Raw genomic sequence first — 16662 nt, forward strand, 5'->3', positions numbered from 1 at the left:
GTTTGGAAGGACAACATGAAATTAAGTAGCTCTGAAACACTCGGTTGAGGGACGGAGGATCACTTTAGCCGGCCAGTGGCCACCTAGAAATGTGAAGAGGGTCCCACCTGCAGAGTTGGCCTGCAGGGGAAACAGCTCAGGTCCTCCATCCTACCTGAGTGGCACGTCCCGGGAGAAGTGGGCCGAGTGTCCTGGCACCCAGGTGGAGGGTGCCCTCCCCATGTGAAGCCATGCGGAGTCCTACCACATCTGTATCCTGCCTGGGTCCTGGTGCAGCGTGTCACGTGGAGCCATGCCGGTCACACCTGCTGTGGCAGACTCAGTCCCAGGCAATTGATGTCTTTTTTTTTTTTTTTAATTAAAAAAAAAAATCTCCTGGCTGCATATCATCAAGAAAAACAACATTGTTTTCAGGGTCTCTTATCTCTCCACTCCCAAATATCCTGTTTCTTCGGGCTGGGCGGCCAGGACCAATAGAAACCTCTTCCTGCCATTGGCTGACTTCATTTCCCAGACTTAGCACAATCTCATCCGCTCTAAACAACCTCATCAAAACTACTTTCTGGTCAGAGAGAAGCAATAATTATTATTAACATTTATTAACGATCAATAAACTTGATTGCATTATGGCCAGCACTATCAAGGTAAGAGAGGGTCTTCCTTTTCGTTTGACAGAATCCTGTTCTTCTTGCGCTTTCTCTGGTTTCCTTTATCAGGGTAGATAAGTTAGGGTTGGGCAACACCCCCCCCTACCACAATAGAGGACAACAAGATTTCCTCTGCACTGCCTAGTAAATTTCCTTTTTCCTACTCCAACCATCCGCAAGGCTTAAAAACTTCAAACTCAGAAAAAAATTGGGGTTTCTAAATTCACTGTTGAGTGCTGTGGGTGACCTTTGCAAAGCTTTTTGGAGCGCTTCTGAATTTTCAGATTCTTTCTTGATTCCTCGCGGTGCCTGGTGGTGGTTCCGACTCCGGGCAAGAGTCGCCGAGGTTGGAGGGCAGGGGCAAAGGAAGAGATGGGCTTGACAGAGTTGAACTTTTTGGAAGCTCTTCAGGGACTCCTTAGCCCCAGGCATGCCAGCCAGTCCCCGTGGAAACGAAGAGATGCTCAGCAGGTGGCTGTGGGTAATGGGACACGCTGGTGTTGGCTTGGTTGGTGGGACCTCCGTGCCGAGGAGGCCAAGCGTTCCTTGGTGGTGGTAACTGGGTTTGTTGGGGACGTGTTTATGGTTAATAAAATTCCTACCCCTCTGTGCACTGTAAGATTTCTTCGGAGAGATGTTGGGTTTGTGGGGGTTGGGAAGCAAGGGGCTGCGGGTTCTCTGTGCTCTGGGTGTTTGGTCAGAAGTGTTCTCTTGCAGTGTTTCAGTGGATGGCATGTAGAGTTTAACCGGGAGCTAGACCCAGGTCGGTGGAAACCTGACGTGGTTCAACTCCTGGAAATGAAGTCAATGCAGTGCTTAGTGCCAGCGGCCAAGTCTGCGAGGCGGTGGGTCTGCTGGGGCATTTTCCAGGCGCCGGGCCTTGGTGACATTTGTAGAAATGAGAAAAATCAGCATCACCAGCAGATAAAGCAGGGAGACGAGGAACAGGGGCCGCCCTGAGCTCTGCGGGGAGAGGTGAGGAGCCGCGGGCCGTGTCCGCGCAGGGTGTCAGTTAGCTGGAGAGCTCGTGGACATGGACGCTGGCCTGGAGTTGGGCCGAGGGGTTTCCCAGAATCCACTTGGCTTGGTGTTTTTGTTGTTTGAAATGTTTGTTCTGGAGACTTGCTTAACACACCCTAAAAAATGTGTTTCAGGAGCTCTATTCCGTTTTATTACCCAAGGTGTGTTCAATAATTCGTCTCTAAATTCATGTACCAAAGACTTTCTCGCCTTACAGAGATTTTTCTTCTATTGGAAATCAGTTATCACCAAAAAGAATTTTAAAGCTGGAGGTCTGAGGTGCTTCATCTTCAGTGAAACTTCAGTAGAAACTACTTGATTTTGCGGCCCAAAATGCTACCCTTTTGGTTTTTATTTTTACTCTTAATTACAGCCATACTTCATAACAGTCACATCAAATGCTTCGGTGTAAATCTTAAGTAGCTTGAGTAGAAGCCTCTATGTTCCCCTCCCTCAGTGCATTAAAAGGGACAGAAATAACTGACCATCCTTTAGGAGAGGGGACACTTTGAAAGCTGCACGGATGTGTTCGAGTGTTCAATTTAGAGTAAATTTTGACAAAGACATGAAGTTGTTTTGGAAGTTTGAATGCTTTATGATTCTCAGAATAAGTCTTGGGAAATAGTTCACGCTTCTATTTAATATTGATTTACTACTTTATTACACTCAATGCATGTGTACTGTGTCTCTTAAGTGAACCTTTAAAAAGTGACCTAAAAGCCCTTGGTTAAAAGCCTCTCTTCACAGGTAACTCCCAGAGGACTTGCCTCTGTGAGGCCTCCTGGGCAAGGTCAAGAGATGAGTTTTCAGCCCTGTTTACAAAGTGGAGAAAGCAGGTCTGGAGTCCTGGACTGCAGTGTTACTTACGTTAGTGCAAAGCTCCAGTTAGCACAGGGAAAATTACCGCTGCGGTAGAATTAGGAAACAGCCCCCGACACAGGCTCTTCCAGTCTTCTGGTGTGCGCACTGTTTTGGGTCGTTCTAGTAAATAAATCCATTAGCTGGTCAGGTGTCAGGCCCTGGGAATGTGTAAGGTTGGTACTCTGCATCTGGGTGGGATTTGTTTTCTTCACTGACATTTATAAGATTCCCGTGAGGCACTTGGAAGAGGGAAAAAGTATTTGGCCCAGTCTTTGTGATTCCCATCATTCTCCCTTGGTGACTTGAGATTGGGAACAAAATATCTCAATTGGAAGAAGTGAAGGAACTTAGGAAGTTATGTTTATCTTTTTAAGGGTCCTTGGGTTTTAGGAAGAGACCCAGAGTTCTAGGGGAATTGCGGGCAAGCGACGGAGCTCATGCCTGTGTGCAGGCTGCTCACTCTTGGCCTTCGGGGCTCCCCTGGCCTCTGGTGCTGGACACCACCTGTCCCACCTTCACCACAGACCAGCTCTGTGTTTGCTTGCAGATTCTGGGAGACCTGCTCCTCTCCCCGTGACTCTGTGAGGTTCACTTTGGGGGGTTCATCCGACCCCCAGCCTTCCCTGGTACTGATTACCATTTAGGAAGTCTGGTGAAATCAGGAGCCCGACTCAGAAGAGTGCTTTTAAACACATCAAAGAAAATACTCAGAATACAATGGAAATCTCTTTTTATCCGTGGGTCCCCCGTGGGGGTCAGGAACCCCAGGTTGCAGCCCTGATCCTAGAGTTGAATCTTTAAAATGGGAGCTGGGGGGGGTGCCCTTGTCACACAGGCCCAGCATGACTGGTGAGAGCAATGTTGGAGGAGAATCAGGCAGGATGTGGAAGCCACCGAGAGGCTTGCCCAAGGCCGAGGGACGGGGGCTCCGTGCCTGCTTCAGTGACTCCTAGAGAAAGGCGTTCGTTGAATCCACAGGGTTGGGAAGTTTGACGATGAAACATGAAGTGAAGGGAAATTGGTTTTATTAATTTGAAAACATCCAGCCAACTTTCTCAATGTCACACTGTGCACACAGCAGGCACCCAGAATAGCGCCACCCACATGAAGGAAGCTCATTAACATGGAGGGTGACAGGAAGGAGGGAATGTCCTCCTAGGATTCTGGTGGACGTGACTCAGGGTCTCAATAGCAATAAGCGTATATCTTCCACCCACCTGTTGGCTTGAAGGGATGTGACAGATTTTATTCCTTGGTACTCTGTGGGATTCTGTGATAGTGGAAAAAATGACAGTGCCAAGTGCTGTTGTCCTGCTGTGTAGATGTCACATCCCAGGGCTGGTCCTCATCTCCTGCTCTTGCCTAAACGTGCACTGATAGACTATCATGTTAAAACGACTTGCTGTTGGTCCCTGGGCTGCTCCTGACCCCAGGCTGCCCTCTGTGGACACAGCTCACTTCCGCAGGCTCTCTGCTGGGCACATACCTGTGCACAAGTGTACTCAGCCACCCTTGGGGGGCAGAAGTGGGAAATCCAGGGCCTGAGGACCCTGGTCTCATTTAGTGCACCATAGGTCTGCTACTCTCTTAGAGAATGTTCCAAAATGGACCCATTTCTTCATTATCTACATCTTTTTTAAAATTTTTATTTTTTTTTAAAGTGTTAGTTCAATTACATTTTTGTTTTGCAAACAGACCTTTATTTAAGGGGGGGAAAGCCCACAAACACACATATACACACTTATGTCTCTTAAAAAAGCATACCTAAGAATGAAATCAAATTTTTAAAAACAACCATTTCTGACATCTTCAGGAAAATCATTTCTTTGTATTGAGCACTCTGTGGTAAGTGGGGCCAAAGGCAGGACGGGTGGCTTGGGAGCTGGCAGGAAATTGAACAGCTGATGCTCAGGAGAATCAGATAGAAGAGGCCCCGGAGGCCAGACCTGAAAGCTTTCTGACAATTGATCTCGGTGAAGGCATTTTAGAGGAGGGTCTCTGGGCCTTGCCCGGCTGGCTGGCACACTCTGCTCTGTGGGACCTCTTCTTTAGAGCTGGGGACATCTTAAACGCTGTAGGAGCTGCCACCCTCCTCCTATCCTGACAGGATGGGGGAGAGCTGTCCCCTGCCCTGCCCCAGGGAGTGTGCCACAGCACCCCTGAAAGTCGATATCTTGATATGGCCACAGACACACCTGCACTTGAATCCTCATTCATCTTGAGCCCCTGGGCAAGGTCCCTGACCTGTCTGAACTCAGTGTCCTCATCTGCAAAATGGAATGGCAGTGACTGTCCTGTCTTGTGCTGTGCGGGCTAATGTCTGTCATGCCTCTGTTTGGTGCTCAGTAAATGGAAGATGCCATCAGAAAACCCAGGGGATGTAGCCCTGCCAGTATGTCACCTTGTCCCTCTGTCCCTTTTCTTAATTCTGTGCCTGCTTTCCTTGTGTCCTGATGCTTCTTCAGGGACAGAGAGTAACAGGGTTGGGTCATTCTATGGGGCACTGCAGTGTCCTCCCACGTCTGCAGCAGGCACATCGAACCTGGGTGGCAATGAGTCTGGGCAGGGCAGGAGGAGAGAGCCGGCCAGGTCCTCCAATGGGGGTGCACTGGGGCAGATGTCCAGCACGGCACAGAGGAGTGTCCAGGTAGTCAGTCACTCAGGTGGTGCTGGTCAGCCACCACCTTCAGAGGCTTCCTCTTGCTCTGAATTTTTTTTGCTCTGTTTGTGCAGAGAGGCCAGAGGCCTGCCGTGACATTGTGCTCCTGGTGAGTGCAGGAAGAGGGACCCTGGAACGTCTCCACGGTCCTATTTTCTTGTTAATTTTGAAAAAAAATGCATCCTGTTGCTTTATGCAAACTTCCAACACGAAGCCTTCTCATTGTTGAGATGATAAGACACAATCAACCTAAATGGCCCCAGATCCAACGAGCAGAGAAAACGATGGTTGACACTTGGTGTGTCTTTGCTGCCTGCACCTGTCTGATTTGCTTCTTCCTTTTAACTCTGCTTCACAGACATTTCTCCAAATCTTGGAAGGGTTTTGATAGGCAGAATTTTATGTCGGGGAGAGAGCAGGAGGACATCTAAAAGGAGTATCAAAATTTTTATGACCATATCCTGCTGCAGGAAATAGTCCTGTTTTCAAATTTTCACTAATCATATTGCAATGTACCCTCTCTTCGATTTTTAAAAACTTATTTTGTTAGTATTGGTGCTTAGAAAAGAAACTATTGGGCCAAGAAGTATACATCTCTTTAATCTTTGCCAGATTCACGTATTTGCTGATTTCAAGATTATTTGCCAGTTCACTTCCTAGAAGGATTGTACCGATTCCCACTTTCTCTAGCTGTACGTCCAGTTCCACTGCACCCAGAACAACCCCGAGTGTTTTATTCTTTGCATCTTGTTCATTCTGGCAGGCAAGGATAGAAACTGGTTTCTATTTCTTTAACTTTACTGTTCTTACTGTTAATTTTACTTTCTTCTTCCTGTAGACCTGTTTCAACTAGTGGTCCACTGTGTCCTCCGATTTTGTTTCTATTTGTACTTTTGTTCCCTGTTTGATCCAGTTTGCTTTCCATCTGTTCCTCAAGTGTAAGATCAGCTTATTCTGTCCACTCTCTGACCCTCATTTTCTTTCCCGCCCTCCTCCTGCCAGCCTCACTTCATTTGGGAGCGTGAACACTTTCTGATCCCCACTGAAGTCCCAGGGACCTCCTCTCCAGAGGCATCCGTCCACTGTGTCTGGCTTCAGCAGGCCAGCTGTGGGCGTTCAGTAAGCATTAAATAAGTATTTACTGGAAAACATTAATGTTAGTTAAAATTCTCTGAAGTCATAAAGAGGAAGTTAAAGAGATCAGAGTAATACAATTGTGAATTTCAAATAGAATTCTCATTTCTTTAGAGAGAGTTCTTCTCATAAGTTAGAACAAATTAGGCTGAAACGAATATTTTAAAGAGCGTAAAACTGCTATCAAAGGAAGCTTAGCATCCTGACTTCGTGGACCAGGTTGGAGTTCTCCGGGTGCTGCCTGCTGGTTCCGGGCTCTCCTGCTCTCTCCCCGATTCTTGCAGCCCCTGGGTGCTGAGGACGGAGGGCTAGAGAGGCTGGGGACCCAGGTGTCTCTGTCTCCTCTCCGTGCCATCCTGACCTCCTTGTCCCCGTTTTCCCCTCTGACCCAGGTATTAAATTACTGCTGAGACTCGCTGCATTAAGAGACAGGGCAAGGCGTTCCAAAACTGGGGAGTGACAGTCCTTCCAGCTGGCTCCTTTATGTTGTCTATTCCTGCATGAAAAGTTCCGCAGGGCAGCAGTTATTTTACTCTTGGTGACCAGGCAAAATAAAGTGCTGGAAAATTCAGGAGCAAAAATTCTAGTACTCAATTCTACATGTGGTCGGTGATAAGCATTCTTTCCATATTTGGCAATATCCAAAGGGCAGCGGCTCCTGATGCCAGATCAGCTGCGACATACATGTCCTCACCCCAAGAGGCCACTTCTGCGCTCCCGTCTTGGGGCGTCAGGAGCAGCGAGGCAGGTCGGAGTTTTCCGCAAGGCCTCCCCGTGTGTCTCCTCGGGGCTGGGAGGAACCCAGCATCTGCTGTGCTGCGCAGATAAGTGCTGAGACATTTAGAAAAGAAATGCTAAGGCCAAGCAAAGTGATTTATTTTTTAAAGTGCCCTGGCAGAATCCAATCATAACATGAACATCGGGGCCGTTACTTCAAACACTTCTGTGAAAAACAAAGCATGTCAAATTCTGGAAAATGTGATACAGAACAGTGTGCAGAGATCCCGCACTTGCAAATGTAATACACTGGCTCTTCAATCCTTCCGCCTCCATCTCTCTTGCCATCTTGAAATTAGCATCTAGCAAATAGTGCATGCGCTTTATTATTATTATTTTTAAAAATTAAATAAGCAAACATTGCTTCAGGGGCAGCACACAAGAGAGGACCCCTTTACACCTGCACATTCACTTTTCACCCCAGGCCATTAATTTGAGGTTCATCAGCCAACAGCAAATTTCTCAGTCCCCTCCCCTTGGGTCCCACTGGCTCTTATTTTTTAAAACTGACAGTCGCCACGTGAAGCAAAGCTCACCTTTGAGGAAGAGGGAACTGTTGAAACGATACTTTGGAATTTGTCAACGTATTACTTTGTGTCTCAATTTGAGGTAGATTTCTCAAGACATTGCTCCAAGTTAAAAAAGAAAAAAAAAAAAAAGGAGAGAGTGTGTGTGGTTTTTCGTTGCGTAGTGCACTTTGGTTACCTGACCCTCCGAGGGACATCAAAATCCTGAAAGCTAAATAGCGAGAGCATGGCCCTCGTTTATCTTTTGCCCAGAGGGACACTTGATACTCTATTTCTTGGTGGCTCCCTTAAAATAGCCTCTGTGGGAAAGGATTGCTCTTATCTTCCCTGCAGGGGGCGGGAGGCACAGATGGCTGCTGACAGGTCAGGGAAGAGGCCAGCCTGGGAGAGGTGGCCTGTCACTGTGGGACTGCCGCCGAAATCGGTCCCTCCCAGGACCTGGTTCCTTCACAGAGAGGAGCTGGGCTGGTGGGCCCTCTCCTTTCTGACCTTCCATGTGGCTGCCCCAGGGTGGTTCATGGCAAGGTCACCGGTGGGACCTCAGAAGTGGGGACGGCCCTGTGTTGGAGCCGCTCCTGGCCCCTTCCTGGTTAGTGAGTTCCAGCCTCACAGCTGGAACAGAGGGCTCGGGTCCCAGCTCTGGTGTTATGTGAGCGCACCAAGGTGAAGCTCTGGAAACCACAGTCAGCACCCAGGAGCCCCTCAGTCAATGCCAGCCAAGTGTTACCATCCACTCAGGTCCAGTGTTCCTTCTGGGACGCAGTCAGGAAACCCATAAAGGCTTTTAATTTTTATATTTTTTTCTTTCCTTTTTTGTTCAATTGCCACAACGGTTTTGCAAATTCAGTTTTTTTCCCAAGGAGCCAATGTGTCCGTTTTCCTTGGACTAACATGTTCTCTTCTCTGTATTATGAAATAAAAGCTCCGATGGAAACAGTGAGTTCCCAATTATTCAGAAGCACCTTGTGGGCATTGGAGAGGACTCAGCTCAGTGTTGGAAGTGCCTGTGTTGAGTTCCCCTGACCTGGGAGGACACCTGCAGGGCCCTGTCCCCTGGGCTTCCCTCTCTCCTCCTTATTCTCCTTCCCTCCTCTTTCACACACTTGGCAATTGCTGGCAGCCCGATGGCAGGTTTGAAAAGCAGGCAGACGGTGATGGGAAGTGACCCTCCTGGAGCATCTCTGTGCCCAGAGCCCTTGCTGGACCTGTTCTGTCCTCACAGCTGCTCCTCCCTCCCAGACACTCAGTCACTTCTCTCCTTCTGGGAAACCTGGGGCAGTGCAGGTTTGCAGACTTTTGATCCAGAATAAAGAGATAAAAAGAAGGTGCCCGGAGAGTTGGCCTGGGCCAGAGGAGGGTCTTCAGCACATTCTCATTCTCATTCTGACATTCCACCTCATCTCATCTGAACTCCTAGAACTGGACGCATCTTTATGTTCACATACAAATTAAGAAGACTTCCCACAGACAAAATTAAATGACTTTCTGAATTGTTCATTCCACCAGTGAAGTTATAAAGGACAGTTTTCGTTGACTTTACCCCTTTTTAGCCAAAGAATATGATCTCAGTTTAGCCTGTGTTAGGCTTAGTAAAGAAGTAAAATTTCTTTTGCTACGAAAGAAATTTCCTTTGTTTCTCGTACACCCCTGAGAGGACCCCCTCAGTCCTCTCCAAGTGTGTCCCTCCGACTCTCTCACTGTTGGAAGCACAGGCGTGTGGCCACCAGTTTTGATAAGAAGCTGATTATGAAATAAGCACAAATGTAATTTTTTAAAGCCTTGTTCTCTGGAGATGGAAAACATCTTTTTTTAGATCACATGTTTACTGCTTTGGTAAACAGTAAAATGCTGCTGCAGCAATTACCTTGAGGATGAAGGTTTGTAGACAGATCCTTCCTGCGTTCACTTCCTACTCAGATAGCAAGCCCAGCGCAGGCGCGCCCTGCAGGAAGGGCTCCCGTGGACACTTCCTCTCCGCCACTGTGTGGCTCATTCCTTATTCGTTATCTCTTCTCCAAGGGGAATAAACCTGTCACTCTAGGTTTTCTGGGGAGAATTCCCTGCCTTGAAAGAGGTAAAGAATCGAAGTTTTAAACTAACGATCTTTGTCCTTGTCTGGTTCTTGGTGTCTGCTGGTGGTGGAGGAGACTAGCCCTGTCTGTAATGGTGTGTCCTGTGGGTACCTCAGTCCCTTCTGAATCCCGGATGACAATGCATGAGTCTAAGAGTTCTCCTTGAGATCCGATTAATGACTTTTCCCAAGGGCTGCTTTGTTTAAAGGCATTTTGAGTTTTGCTTTCTTTACTCAAACAGAGATCACCAGATTTGGGTACAAAAATTTCAGCTCGTATTTTGTTCTCTGTGCTGAGTTTACACCAGTTATTAAATTCCAAGGAATGCATTGTTTAGGCCCTTTGAACCAAAGCAAATAAAACCACAAGGTACCAACACTGAACAATAGGGGATCATCAATTACCCCTCTACAGGATATGTCCTTGCGGACCAGACCCTTTGTAGGGGGAAGAATATCTCAAGACAACAAACAATAACAATGAACAATAAACTGAACAAAATAAATAGCACCTGAGAGGTCCTCCACTCAAGCACTGGCAGGACACCAAAGAATGATGTTTATGCATGGAAATGTACAGCTCCACCCAGGTCTCCTGCAGAGAGACCCACAATAATCAGAAAACCAGCCAACGCTCGTTCCTGGGTCACATCACGGTGAAGCATCTCCACTGGAGAGCAGAAGGCACCTGGGAGTCTTGGATTGCAACAGAGCAGACAGTGGCCAGTGGAGCCTTCTCCCTGGGGAGCACAGTCAATGCGGGACGGTGGCTGCCAGGTGCAGAGCAGAGGAAGGTTGCCCGGAGCAGTTGCAGACACAGGGAGATGATATAGTCAGTGTCTCAAGAGGGGGAAGATATGTTAACATACTCTAGTGATTTTTATCTACCTAATCACCCAATCTGTTTATTTGTATTTGAAATAAAATCACCCAAAGAGAGATTTTCCTTTAGAGAATCATTTGATGATATATGTTTGCTTGTCTCATTGGTAGACAGGCCCGTCAAATGCCTAGCCTCCTGTGGGAATGAGGCCTGCTTTCTTCCTTGACATTTAGTGTGCCTCTCTGTCACCTGGTAGTGACACTCTGCGGGCATCTCCCGGTACCCCCCTGCACACCATGCGATTCCTCTGCTGCTTCTGCTCCTTTGCAAAATGCCTTCCTCGGTTCCTGTGTCTGTGTGGGCCCAGGGCCACCCGAATCTCAGCCCTGTGATGCTCGTGCGGCCAGATGGCACACAGATGGTCTCTGAGGCCTGCTGGGGCAGCCTACCCCTTGGCATCTTCTCTGAAAACCACGCTTGCCGGCCAAGGATTGCTTTTTGTTTGTTTTGTTTGCTTTGACCTGGAGTAAACAGATCCAACAGACCCACCGGATGGTATATGTTTGAAACAACAATAGCAAAAACTTTCTTCTTTTTTCCTTTTTTCAAAAACAATTATTATAGAAATTTAGAAACTACATATTTAGAAAATTAAGTAATCGATTGATTCAACTGATATCACAGGAATTGGTTAATTTTTTAAAGTAATTGATATTACAGCATCAAAGTCTGTTAGCACTTGATTGTTTCGGAGTTTTTGAAATCTTTCCTCCATTTTTCTCAGATAGAGTCTTTAAATAAAATTGGAGAAATTAAATTCATTTTCAGTAGTCATTTCCCACTCACTTCCTTTTATCTAGAATAGAAACTCTTCTGAAGTTCCTGTGGTCTCCCAGATCTTCTATGCAGTGCTTAGGATCAGGTCCCTTCCCGAGGACCCGCTTCCTGGGTATGGAGCGTCTCAGGTCATCCCCCCTCTGCTGCTCCCTTTCCTCGTCTAGAGGGTGGATCCCATGACGATGGTGCTGTGGTGGAGGGGGAAGCTGCTCGGCCTGTCTGCGCGTCGATCTGTGGTGTGCCTGTGGGAGCCGGGCTGGCTGCCAGGACCTCTGAGGTGTCATTTACCTTCCTGGGTCCCCACATCCTTGCTTTTCTTCCTGGATTGTCTTACCTCTGGAAAGGAATCTCCGTAGGCGCTGGGATCTGCAGCTCCTTTGCAAGGGCTGAAAGTATTTCTCTGGGTGCTGTTGGCGTCCTTCTCACTCTGTTCCTCTGAGGGTCGTAGAGACAACACAGTGCAGTCACGATCCTGGGACCATCTAGTGGCTCAAGCAGCATGTGACCAAACTTTCAGCAGCTCAGCCCGATTTTCTGGAACCCAGAAAACCAATGTTTTGATGATTCAGAGGAAATCAAGGTAGAGACTGAGCTGTCTCCTGTCCCCTCCCATGGGGAGGGCCACGAGTGGTCTTGGAGTTAAAGGATTGAGGGTGCTTTCCAGCCACCTCCTAGAGCTGGCATGTTCTTTAGAGGAGAGGAGTGGGTATCTCCTGGTCACCATCCTGCTGGGCGTTGCTGTGATTTATCTAGGCACCTCAGTCCAGTCCAGCAACTCTGCGCCTTCAGTGGCCTGGCTTGTGTCACAGGATCTTTGACTGATGCTGATCTGGCCTGGCGACGAGCAGATCCTCAGTCTCATGGGTGAAGGAACACCTGCCGGAGGAGGAACACGGGTGGTGCCCTGTGCGGTCTCACACAGAATTGGCTTTTTGTACCAAGGCAAATGGAGTCCATTTAAGGTTTTTTCCCAGATGGGTGAACAATTGTTATGTACCTTTATTTTAATAAATCCATACTTTCCCCCCAAAACTGTTTCGAACTGTGACTTTTGTTATTTATTTTTTTAATTTTGAGTACCAGGATTTAATTCAGGGGCACTCAGCCACTGAGCCACATCCCCAGCCCTATTTTGTATTTTATTTAGAGACAGGAGCTCGGTGAGTTGCTTAGCACCTCACTGTTGCTAAGGCTGCCTTTGAACTTGCGATTCTCCTGCCTCAGCCTCCTCGGCCTCTGGGATTACAGGCACATGCTACTGTGCCTGGGTTTATCATTTTTTAAAAAAAATTTTTGTGTATGTTTAAGTTGCATGACATGAGTTTTGATATGTGTGTGTATATGGACACACACACATATACATAAAGTTATATATAAAGCTATTATACTCAAAGAGATGAACACCTCTATTATCTCCCAAGGTGACCCATTTCCTGAGTGCGTGTGTCAGGAGCACCTGGAAGCTACCCCTTGAACAAGGTTCCTGACTATGATCACTAAGGGTCATCCCCCTGTTGCACCTTAGACTTCCAGATTGATCTTCCCCTGACGGTGTCTGCTACTTTGAATCCTTTGACTTCCATCTTCCCATTTCCTGTCCCGCCTATAACCACATTTTAGTTTTATTGACTGTCTCTCTGTATATTGAACACTGTTTTCTCTTCTGGGTTCTACCTGGGTGCCCCTCCGTGGGCACGCACCTGATGGGGGGGCGCGCTGTCTCTCGTGGCCACAAATGGGAACATTCCCACTGGGACATCAAAGCGGAGACCCAGTCCCCGGAGACACTGGCCTGTGTTTGTTCCGGGTTCTTGTCTTCATGAGGTGGACCAAGCGCTCTCACTTTGGGGGGCAGCAGTGCTTACCCGTGTTTATTCAGGGTTCACATTGGGTCATTGAAATATTCAATGGTTACAGCCCATTTTACAAAAGGTCTTTTGGGTAGGAACTAATGAAAAGTTGTATTTAATGGGCTATGATGGGGACTATTTGTTTTTCTACTTTTGTGCCTGTAGTCACTCCTTTAAAATTTCAGTGACACTGTAATTTAATCCCTCAAACCACACGCTGGTCTCCACCAACTGGTTCACACAAAGGTTTCCACGTTCATTGGAATCTGGCCGACTACCGGACTATACTTACTACGTAAATGACATCTGCAGTGGATGTCATATAACATAATAGTTTCACCAATAATGAGGATTTATATTCAGTTGCAAAATAATCTGCTTTATCATAAAGATGGATTTCAATAGCAATTAATGACTAGCTTTAGGTAGTGAAATGGCACTCCCTGCTGAAATTTAGAAATTTGCAAACATATTAGTTAATATATGGAACTTTACAGATTAAAATATTATATAGAAGACAATGAAAAGGTGATCTCTCATAAAACCTAAAGTATTTTTATTAGTGTGGTAAGTTTTTTATGAACTAAGTTTTCAGTCTAATCATTGAAGAATTCATCTTGCCCTTGTCTCCACAGGGGCTCACACATAAAGTGACGCCTATATGTATTTGCTAAATGAATGAAGCAGGAATAAGTGATAAAATGCATATTAAAACCTTTCCCCAGCCAGGTGCAGTGGCGCATGCCTGTAATCCCAGCGGCTGGGGAGGCTGAGATAGGAGGATCACAAGTTCAAAGCCAGCCTCAGCGATAGCGAGGCACTAAGCAACGCAGTGAGACCCTGTCTCTAAAAAAACATACAAAGTAGGGCTGAGGATGAGGCTCAGTGGTCGAGTGCCCCTGAGTTCAATCCTCGGTACGAATAAATAAATGAATAAATAAAACTTTTCCCCAGTGAAGCACACACTTGGCAGTGGTGTGATTCCAAGAAATCTGACGGGGTTCCTCTTGTATATAATCTAGTGTTTTAAGGAGTCAAAGAAAAGGAAATGATTTTATTTGGGAGTCAAAATGTTGGAGCAACTTGCCTGGCCCTCCAGGAACCCATTGTGTCTCACCCTAATTATCCTTTGGATCAGGCCACTTTTAATTGTTTCAGGATAATTAAAAGCAGCCCCTAGGAGGACCAGGATTTGGAGGACGAGTATGTGTGGAGCGACCATGATTGACTAATTTGCCCACGATTGTTGGTTGGAAAACATACGGAGGAAATGAGATTTTAATTTCCTTCAGTTGTTTGTTTTTGACTTCTAAAATTATTTTCAAGCAAATAAAACTTTGAGAGAACTAAAGCTGTTTGTCACCACACCTGGCCACAGGGCCAGGTGTGAGGGCCATTAAGATGTGAACTGGACACTCTGCCCAGCGGTGTGAGGGAGGGCATAGGAGTTGGTGTGTAAAGGTTTACAAAATCAGATTTATTTTGGAAAATATAGACTCTCTGGTTACTGTCACCAGAGAGCAACGTCATTCTTGACTTACATACACTCCAGCGCTGTTGGAAGCTGCACTAACTCTATAAGGCAAGTGATGGGTCCTCTAGTTCCCCAGAGTGGCAAGATTTTTGTTAAAAACAGCATCCACAGGAGGGGTGTTCGTCTCCCAGGGCAGCCGTAACGCTCCCACAGCCGGGGTTGAAAGCAGAGAGCCGTCTTCTCCCACAGTTGAGGAGGCCAGAAGGCCAAGGCCAAGGTGGGCAGGCTGCTTCCTCCCGGAGGCTGAGGGAGGCTCCGTTCCCTGGCCCTCTCCAGGGTCTGGTAGTGCCCACAGTCCTTGTGATCCTTGGGGGTGGACACCTCTGTCCACTCTCTGCTCTCTCTTTTCTCTGTGTCCCTGGGGGTTCTCCCGTGTCTCTTAGGACGTGTTCACGGAATTCACGACCTACTCTAACCTGGTGTGACCTCACTGTGGTCATTACTTGACATTAGCAAAGATGCTGTTTCTGAACAAGACCACATCCTGAGGTTCCAGGTGAATGTGGACTTGGGGTAACAGTGTCCAAACCCTACAGGTGGGAAGGAAGGAAAGGTCTCAAGGGGGGCCCTCTCCCCGGGTCGTAGGTTTCTAATTGTGGTGCCGGGCTCCTTCATCCACAGTCACTAACGGGTGAAGTCCTGCCAGGACTGTTCTGACCATGCTCATGAATCAGTCACTCAGGTGTAAACAGCATCTTGGAAGAGGGCAGTGCAGCTAGTTCTCCTGAAAAAAAAAAAAAAAGAAGTGAAACTTCACAGCATTTAGAGCTGGCCCGCGAGCCATTACGTTGTCAAATCCTGTGCCAATCAGAATAAAATCACTGTAAGGCCAAGTGTTTACTCGGCAACTGTTTCAGTTTCACAAGACACTGGGTATGATGTTGTGGTTTCCCTTATCTCGTCACTTTACTTGGGAGATGTCAAGAAACGCAGGCAGCCCAGGGCAGGCTCAGGGCTCAGCACCGGGGACCATGTGCCCTTGGGCTGCCCGCCGCCCTCCTCCGGCCTTCCAGCCTGCCCTGAAGGACAGTGTGCTGGTTGGGTCCGTGGAAGCATGGTTCCTGTGGCCTTCTCCAGGACGTCTGCAGCTGAATCGACACAGTTCCAAGGCTGGAGTCACAGTGGGCTCCCTCCGGCTGGCTCACCGTCAGACACTGTCAGTTCTGACTGCTCATCATGCCACTAACACGGAGGACTCCGCGAGATCATCTGGGGAAAGAAACACAACTTTAAAAAGCAATCCAGGGGCTCCTGTGGCATCCCTGAGTGCCCTTGTCTAGTTAGGTGACATGATGGCCACTTCACTACGTGTCATTGGCCGGTTCAGGTGCCCAAGGCCAGCTCCTCCTCTCCCCAGGTTAAGGCACTGGGAAGCTTCCGGTGTGCCTGGGAGAGTCACACTGTTGCCAGCCTTTGCTGGCATCCACTTAGCCACAGACACGGAGATGAGGTGGAACCCTGTGGTGGGGGTGACTCCCGTTGCTTGCTCTCCACCTGCCCACTCGGTGGGTCAGGACTTCTCACCCTCAGAAAAGCACCGACAGGTGTATGATTGGCAGCCATCATAGCGAGGCCCTGTTGCCAGAACGCCTGGTCCTGGGACTCAGCAGAACTCCTCTGTGTGGCGCACGTGCCCTGCCATACCACCTTCGAGTGCTGCTCGTGGGACCCAGCTGGAGACACAGGAGTGAGTCAAACCCTGGGCTCAGCCTGTTGCACAGGGGGCCTTGACAGCCATGAGTTGCCCACGGGGTTCAAGGGCCAGATAAGAGCCATGGTAGGATGGGCAATTCTGAGAGCTATCCTAGGTCATTATGATAACTCGATTAAAACTTTGGGGGAGGTAAATGTGCTTAGAACACACTGAAAGAATGCTTTCATTTTTTTTCCATTTTTTAAAAAAAACTGAGCTCCAATGGCTG

At 47.7% G+C, this 16662-nt stretch overlaps 1 protein-coding gene across 3 annotated transcripts in view; it reads left to right on the forward strand.

Moving 5' to 3' along the window:
- The first annotated feature begins 493 nt into the window (after positions 1 to 493).
- Positions 494 to 16662, forward strand: part of Erg (ETS transcription factor ERG) — a 99518-nt gene continuing 83349 nt past the window's right edge. The window contains exon 1 of one of the 3 annotated variants that reach the window (XM_071615031.1): positions 494 to 644. In XM_071615031.1, the coding sequence (XP_071471132.1) occupies positions 627 to 644 (18 nt within the window). In that variant the 5' untranslated portion in view covers positions 494 to 626. Of the gene's footprint in view, positions 645 to 800; positions 1119 to 16662 lie in introns of those variants that run through there. The other 2 variants (XM_071615029.1, XM_071615030.1) reach the window with 2 other exon arrangements.

The sequence above is a fragment of the Marmota flaviventris genome, chromosome 8 (genome assembly GCF_047511675.1).
Source record: "Marmota flaviventris isolate mMarFla1 chromosome 8, mMarFla1.hap1, whole genome shotgun sequence".
In the NCBI taxonomy this organism is placed as follows: Eukaryota; Metazoa; Chordata; class Mammalia; order Rodentia; family Sciuridae; genus Marmota; species Marmota flaviventris.